The sequence below is a fragment of the Crotalus tigris genome, unplaced genomic scaffold, assembly GCF_016545835.1.
Source record: "Crotalus tigris isolate CLP2741 ecotype Arizona unplaced genomic scaffold, ASM1654583v1 scf7180000019553.37968852642:3898890, whole genome shotgun sequence".
In the NCBI taxonomy this organism is placed as follows: domain Eukaryota; kingdom Metazoa; phylum Chordata; class Lepidosauria; order Squamata; family Viperidae; genus Crotalus; species Crotalus tigris.
The window spans coordinates 661916-670034 of NW_024097591.1; the positions used below are offsets into that span (position 1 = coordinate 661916).

At 47.6% G+C, this 8119-nt stretch overlaps 1 protein-coding gene across 4 annotated transcripts; it reads left to right on the top strand.

Moving 5' to 3' along the window:
• Nucleotides 1–808: 808 nt before the first annotated feature.
• VEGFB (vascular endothelial growth factor B) lies at nt 809–7360 on the top strand. Of its 4 annotated transcripts, none has more exons than XM_039363549.1 (7): nt 809–1492; nt 2361–2421; nt 3205–3401; nt 3525–3598; nt 5206–5241; nt 5877–6002; nt 6739–7360. In XM_039363549.1, exons 1-7 carry the CDS (start codon nt 1421–1423, stop codon nt 6845–6847), a joined length of 675 nt encoding a protein of 224 aa, XP_039219483.1. In that variant the 5' UTR covers nt 809–1420; the 3' UTR covers nt 6848–7360. The 4 variants fall into 4 exon arrangements, with proteins under 4 accessions (XP_039219483.1, XP_039219484.1, XP_039219482.1 ...); XM_039363548.1 differs by having other exon boundaries at nt 838–1492; nt 5874–6002; XM_039363550.1 differs by lacking the exon at nt 5206–5241 and having other exon boundaries at nt 5874–6002.
• The last annotated feature ends 759 nt before the right edge of the window (nt 7361–8119 follow it).

Here is an 8119-nt window from a genome sequence, read left to right on the forward strand (position 1 = left end):
CCATCTTGCCCATGGTGACTTTAAGGGGCTTACGGAGACAGAATAAAACGAAGTATTAAAACGTGAACGCGGTAAATAAGAATCTTAAAATTTAAAAATGCCATTAAAATAAAAGTTGCTCTGTTTTAATGCAACAGACCCATTTAATCAGTTGCTCAGACGGGGTCACTGCTGGATCTGAAAGAAATCCCCCCCCCCTTTTTTTTTTAGAGCTGCGTGTCAGCCAATAAGGAGAGTCTCAGTGGGATGGAAAAAGCACTTTCGACGTGCCTAAGGACACTGCGGCCGCCGCCCCCCCCCCCAATCCAGATGGTGAGATCTAGTCCCACCTTAGCCATGAGAGCTGGCTGGGTGATTTGGGGCCAATCACCAGGAGATGGGAAGTTCTAGTCCCACCTTAGGCAGGTAGGAAAGTCAGTTGGTTGATTTTGGTCCAATCAGCAGCAGGAGATGGGGGAATTTTAGTCCCACCTTAGGCCTGAAAGCCCACTGGGTGACTTTGGGCCAATCACCAGGAGACTGTGAGTTCTAGTTCCACCTCAGGCACCAAAGCCAGTTGAGTGACTGTACGATCCCCCCTCTCCCTCCCTCCTTGCCTCTCCCTCTCCCTGCTTCTCCCTTTCTCTTCCTCCCTCTCTCTGCCTCTCCCTCCCTCTCTTCCTCTCCCTCCCTCCCTCCCTCTCTCCCTCTCCCTCTCTCCTCCCTCTCCCTCCTTGCCTCTCTCTTCCCCTCCCTCTCCCTCCCTCTCTCTCACTTTCTCTCTCTCTCCCTCTCCCTCCCTCCCTGCCTCTCCATCCCTCCCCCCTCTTGCTCTCAAACCAGCCAACCTCGCAGGGTGGTTGTGGCGAGGAAGAGGGATTTTTTGTGGGATTCATTCCCTGCCTAGAGTTCTTTGCACAAAACCACAAAGGCAGGCCACAGCTAAATAAACAGACAGCAAATCCCCCCCCTCCCCACTCCACCCTCTTCCAAGCCAACCATGGGCCCAGCCTCTGGCTGCCCGCCCGCCTGCTCTCCTTCCCCACCTCGCTGGGCTGCCTCCCCTCCCCTCCCCAGCCTGGCACCCTGCGGTCACATGAACGCCACTCTTTGGCCACCCTGCCTTCTCTCCAATCTCCCGCTTTCTGGCGGCCGCCAGCATCCCAGCTGCCCGTCTGGGCAGGCGGAGGGCAGGCACAGCCGGCACACCTGCGGCCTGGCCTACGCCTGACACCTTGGGCTTTTCCTTTGCCTCTCGTGCCCTTGAAATCTTGGCTTCCTTTTTTTATTTGGAGCAGGGAGAACAGCAGGCTGCTGCTCTCCCAGAGGGCCTGGCAGCAGCTGGCAGCACCTTTGCCCAAGCAAAGCCAGCTTGCTCCCTCCCACGGCCAGGGGCACCGTGCGAAGCCCCCCCCACCCTGCCTGCTGGACCTGACCCACCATGAACGCTCCCTGTGGGCTCCTCTGTCTTCTCTTAGTGGCAGCTTGGCAGCTGCCCGCCGACTCGCCAACGGTAGGTGGCGGTGTGAAAGGCCAGGGCTGGTGGTGGCGGTGGGGTGGGCATTGGGAGGCTGGGCGAGGGGGCAGCAAGGGGCTATCCTAGGGGAGAAGAGCTGAAGGTTTGCCCCCGTCGAGGGCAGCAGCGTGGCTTCCCCGTCGAACTTTTTCCAAATGGTGTGTCCGGATCCAGAGTGGTGTGGGCGGAGATGCCAAGCCCTGGCACAGCTGCCCACTGCTGGATCAGCCCCTTGGGGTTCGTGCAAGGCTCTGTCGGGGGTGCAGTGACCAAGATTCCTTCGGTTTATAGAGATGCCCAGTTAGGATGTACCGAGTAGCTTTGCCCAACATCAAATATCTCGGTGCTGGCTTGTTTTCTTGCAGATGTTTCATGACCCAACTAGGTAACATCATCAGTGCTTGAAGGGGGTGGGATTTGTGGATGAAGAGGAGGAGGAGGCGGAGAAGGAGGAGGAGGAAACTGTGGGGTCCTTAGTGTTCTCTGAGTTTGGTTGTTTTCTTGCAGTCGTTTCATGACCCAACTAGGTAACATCATCAGTGCTAGAAGGGAGTGGGGTTTGCAGAGAGGAGGAGGAGGAGGATGATTGAGGGGTCCTTGGTGCTCTCTGACCTTAGTTGTTTTCTTGAAGACATTTCATGACCCAAGTAGATAACATCATCAGTGCTTCAGAGTGCGGGGTGTGCTTTGAAAGCATCAAAAGGCAGAATCGGGCAGGGGGCAAGGGACACCGTAAGCCAGCATCCCCCCAAACCTGCTCTGGCTGTGGGATGACCACCCAGCTGGTCCAAAACACTCATAAATCTCCATTTTTGATCTATGCAAGCAGATCCTAAATATTTTTTCCCCATTTTTCCATTGACAGACAGGGCCTCCCCCAAAGAAGAAGGGGGTTGGACTTGAGAAGGGGCTGCCCGCAATGGAAGGTAAGGATGGGATTGGGGGGGAGGCACCCCCCCCACCATTAAACCTGTCATCCCCAGTCTTTAAATGGGTTGGATGACACTTCCCGTCATCCTCATCCCCACCACCTCTTAAAGACGCTGAACGTTGTGTGGAGTGGGAGCAAGTGAGTGTCCCACAATTTTTGCCTGCTTTTAACATGGGATGGGTAAAATAAATGGGGTGGGGCTTTATGGGGCTCTGGGTTATGGATTTTTAATGTTGTAAGCTGTCCTGAGTCACTCAGATAGATAGATAGATAGATAGATAGATAGATAGATAGATAGATAGATAGATAGATAGATAGATAGATAGATAATAAATAGATAGATAGATAATAAATAGATAGATAATGTAAGATAGATAGATGATGTGGGTAGGTAGGTAGGTAGGTAGATAGATAGATAGATAGATAGATAGATAGATAGATAGATAGATAGATAGATAGATAATGTAAGATAGATGATGTGGGTGGGTAAGTAGGTAGATAGATAGATAGATAGATAGATAGATAGATAGATAGATAGATAGATAGATAGATAGCAGGCAGGCAGGCAGGCAGGCAGGCAGGCAGGCAGGCAGGCAGGCAGGCAGGCAGAGAGACAGATGATTGAAAGTATAGATAGATAGAGATATAGATAGAGATGATTGAAATGATAGATAGATAGATAGATAGATAGATAGATAGATAGATAGATAGATAGATAGATAGATAGGCCCTTTGAGGACAGGTGAGCCAGCTAAAAGCCTGGGGGTCTCCCCGACAGTGATCCGCTTCCTGGAGGTCTACAACCGCAGCGTCTGCCAGCCCAAGGAGACGATGGTCTCGGTCACGGCAGAGCATCCGTCGCTGGGCAGCCACATCATGATCCCATCCTGCGTGGTCCTGAGCCGCTGTACCGGCTGCTGTTCCGATGACTCCTTGAATTGCGTGCCCAGACGTTCCCGGGAAGTGATTTTGGAGGTAAGAGGGGGGCAGAGGTGGGGGGGGACGTTTGGGAAGGAGGGGGGAGAAGAAAGCCAGCCAGCATGTATTTAGCACTGAGTCCTGGACTTAAAGAGTGAAGATCAGCTTCCTGTTTTCTAGGTAATGGCTAGCCTCTTTGCAAGCAGATATATAACCCAGCTGACTTTTGAAGAGCACCTGGAATGCATGTGCAGGTATCCTAAAAACATTTGTTTATAATTTACAATTGTAATAATTATAATATGTAATTTATTTATAATTTTATAATTATGCATGCAAGACAAACTCCTGTGTCCAGTCACAGCTGGCCAATAAAGAATTCTATTCTATTCTATTTTCCATTCTATTCTATTTTCTATCCTATATTCTATTCTATTTTGTTCTGTTCTATTCTATTCTATTCTATTCTATTCTATTCTATTCTATTCTATTCTATTCTATTCTATTCTAATTTCCTTATATTCTATTCTATTCTATTCTATTCTATTCTATTCTATTCTATTCTATTCTATTCTACACGAAGGCGCATTCTTTTGTAAAAGGAACGTTTAGAAGCCCCATTTAAGTTTGCATTCTGTAAGAGGGACATCCTCCAGAAGCAAAGCGTTCATCTCTCCATTTTTGTTTCAGCCTAATAACATTATGAAAAATACAGATAGTCCTCGACTCACAACAATTCATTTAGTGACTCTTCAAAGTGATGGCCCTGAAAAAAGCCACTTAGGACCCTTTTTCATCCTTAACAACTGTTGTAGCATCCCCACGGTCACGAGATCAAAATGCAGACCCTCGGCAACCGGTTCATATTTATGATGGTCGCCGTGTCTCCCGGGGTCCTGTGATCCCTTTTTGCGACCTTTTGCCGAGCAAAGTCCGTGGGGAAGGAAGCCCGATTCGCTTCACGACTGTGTGACTGACTTAACAGCCGCAGGATTCACTTCCCAGCTGCGGCAACAGAGGTCGTAAAACGGGGCAAAATACACTTAACAAACGTCTCGCTTAGCGTCATCAGTTTTGGGCTGAATGGAAGTCGTAAGTCAGGGACTACCTGACTTGATTAAAACATGATTAATACATGATTTTGGGTAGGAAGTTTTCAATTTTGTGCGCCATTTTTCAGTCAACTGTGCTGTGCCGGGAAAATAAAATGGGGAAAAAAGGATTATTCTGAGTTTTTACAGCACGAAGGGGCAGAAGGTTGCTTGAATTCTGTCCCTGTTATACGGTGCCTTAATAAAAGAAACCGCTCAAAAGAGTTTTGTCCACTGGTGACAGCAAGGAACCTTTCTGATGTAAGTAGGCCAGGCAATCCGTGAAACGTGTCAGAGACCTGCTTTCAAACTCTTTACAACTTTGGATTTACATGATAAAAGAAGCAATGGCTGGAGGCATTAAAAGGGATGGATTAACTTCAGGATGCGTGCTTGGAAATTCAGCAAAAATTCAGCTGTCGGGCCCGGGAATGCTGGCCCCCAGTGGATATTATTATTCTGTTCAGACGATAAGATTTAGTCACCTCGTGGTGTCTCCTTCCTGTTACACATATCCTGGTTTCCCCGTCGGCTTGGATGTCTGAATTCTGCCCAGCAAAACTTTGGAGTTTATTTTAAAATGGTCCGTTGCAAGTCTTGGGTGGAGACTGCAGATCGAATTTCTTTCTGAGATTTCTTCACGAGGAAGCGGTGCTGAAATGTTTTAAATAAATAAGGATGGTAAATGTTGATGCATGGGCTGCTAAATCTTGGTATGTTCCCTTCAGCAGTCGTCACTAAATCTGTCATTTTTCTCTTTTGGTTTTCAGACCGAGGACCGTGTTTTTCAGATCTAATTCAATTAGGTAAAAGATTCCTTCCTTCCTTCCTTCCTTCCTTCCTTCCTCCCTCCTTCCTTCTTTTCCTTCTCTCTTCTCCCTTCCTTTCTCCAATTTTCCTTCCTTCTTTCCTTCCATTCTTCCTTCCTTCCTTCCTCTTCTCCCTTCTTTTCTCCAATTTTCCTTCCTTCCTTCCTTCCTTCCTTCCTTCCTTCCTTCCTTCCTTCTTTTCTCTCTTCTCCCTTCCTTTCTCCAATTTTCCTTCCTTCCTTCCTTCCTTCCTTCCTTCCTTCCTTCCTTCCTTCCCTTCTCCCTTCCTTTCTCCAATTTTCCTTCCATCCTTCCTTCCTTCCTTCCTTCCTTCCTTCCTTCCTTCCTTCCTTCCTTCCTTCCTTTTCTCTCTTCTCCCTTCCTTTCTCCAATTTTCCTTCCTTCCTCTTTCCCTCCCCTTCCGACAGATCCCATAAACCTGATTTACACACATATAGAATTATTCCTGGTGGGGTAGACCCTGGAGGTGGTTCCGGAGCTATCAGATTTAGCCAGTTTCTTGGCAGAAACGCACAATCCTTCTTGGCTTAAAATGACAGCCAGTTGCAATCCCTTTTATACCTATATAAATCTGAGAGGCTAAATCTATGATTTCCTTCTCCCTCTAGTAGTCGGTCCTGTGCACCTTGTCGGGATAGGAAAAAACAGCCAGATCCACACACTTGCAAATGTGTGTGTCGCCACCGATCCGGGCATTGTGAGAGGCGCGGGCTGAAATTCAGTGAGAAGACATGCAGGTAAAACTATCTTCTCTTTTATATCTCTTGCCCTCTCTCTGTGGTGGCTTTCTCTCACTCTGTAATGGCTTGCTGATTATTTTCCTTTACTCACAACGGGCTTCGTTTAGAAAGTCTGTCGTGAGTGAAAAGAAACAGCAAGACATTACTGAGTGAAAGAAAGCCACCACAGACAGAGGGCAAGAGATTAGTTAATGTATAGGGACTTCTTTTAGAAACATTAATGTCATAAAGGATTCTGGGATACCTAGCATGGCACCTGGTTCACACAAGGCGCACTTTCTGCCAAAGGGATCCCAATAGATAAAGACAAATAGAAAAATAAATAAATAACAAATTCGAAACCAGTTTAAGGATGCTGGACAAACTCACCCCCAGACCCCCTTTTTTTCCCCCCGGTAGCACCAAAAAGGAAGTTTTATTTTCAGGATTTGAGCAGCCAGAGAGAAAGAAAAAAAAAAAACTTCCTTTTTTTTTTCCTTCAGGAAAAACTTTCCCTAGAACTTTTAACCAGAAATACAGCCGAACAGGAAGATGGCAAAAAAAAGTTTTCATTGCAAACTGTGGTTTCTTGGGGTGCTGTTTGGTTTGCATGTTTGGGGAAGGGGGGGGGAGATCTCAGCCAGCCCACCCCCCACTGAAGCCCCTTTGCTTCCTGCAGCCCCTTGAGCCAAAATAGGAGTCAGTCTGTCAATCCAAACAGGCAAAATATCCTTTTTTTTTTTTGTCCTTCCAGATGTGTGAAGCGCCGAAGGAGAACCTCGTGGAAAAAAATTAAAAGCCGCATTTCGGGTGGGATGGAGGCCAGAACCGAGCCTAACAGAGCATTGACTATCCTCGGCTAGCAAAGACTGTTCTCTGCTGGGTGTGAACTTTTCCATGCTCAGAGGCAACCCATTTGTTTGGCTGAGGGGGGCGGGGGAGAGGCAGGGGAAGAAAAACAGGCAAGGAACGTCCTCGAGTTACGACCCCAGCTGCACCAGATTTTCTGCTGCTTAAGCAAGGGGGTTTGCTAAGCGAGTTGCACATGAGGACCTTTTCGCCATTAAGCGAATCCCTGCAGTCATTAAGTGGATCACACGGTCGCTAAACGAATCCAGCTTCCCCCGTTGACCTGGCTTGTTGGACTGCCGGCAGGGAAGGTTGCAAATGGTGATTAGGGGAACCCAGGACGCTGCAACCTTTGTAAACACATGCCAGTTTGTATTTGGTCACGTGACCATGGGGGGGGAATGATGTGACAGTCATAATGCAAGGACCGGTGACCCATAAGTCACTTTTTTTTCAGGGTCGTTGTAACGTTGAATGCTTGCTAAATGAATGGTTGTCAAGTCGAAGACTTCCTGTGTATAAACCCATCCCATTGTAGCTTCTTGGGACAAGCCATGGCTTGCTGCCAGACACCTATTCACTTGGTTTCATTACATATTCAGAGGCAGTCTATCTGTCAGCCCAAGGAGTTGGGGGACAATTTCAAATTTGGAGGGAATTACTGGTATTATGTGCTAGATTGGATTCTTTCCCAGACCAGGAAGCCCAAGGACACAGCCAAGCCTCCCCCGTGGCTTTTCCAGGAAAACCGCCCCCCCCACTGTTTTAACCTTTGATAAGTCAATATTTAGAAAGGCCTGACCTTTGTGGGGCAGGGGGAAAAGAAGGGATGGTTCTGTCAACTCTTTTTCTCTCTACAAATCCCTTTTGAAGCTAGGCATAAATTTACCAGAGGGCCAGGTTTGCCTCATTCATACTGCGCCCCTATTAAGCTGGGGAACTCCCTGCCACCGGATGTGTTTTCTGCTTCAGGTGTCTTCAAAGAGACATTTGAGATAGAGCCTCTGTTTTTTTTCCAGTGGTAAAATCTGGAGGCTAAAATATATAAAGTATGGTGGCAGGAATTGGGTGTGCCTAGTCTAATGAAAAGAAGGATTAAGGGTGACATGATAGCAGTGCTCCAATATGTAAGGGGCTGTCATAAAGAAGAGGGAGTCAAGCTATTCTCCAGAAGGCAGGACAAGAAGCAAAGGATGGAAACTAATCAAGGAGAGAAGCAGCCTGGAACTAAGGAGGAATTTCCTGACAATCAAAATCATTAACCAGTGGAACAGCTCGCCACCATA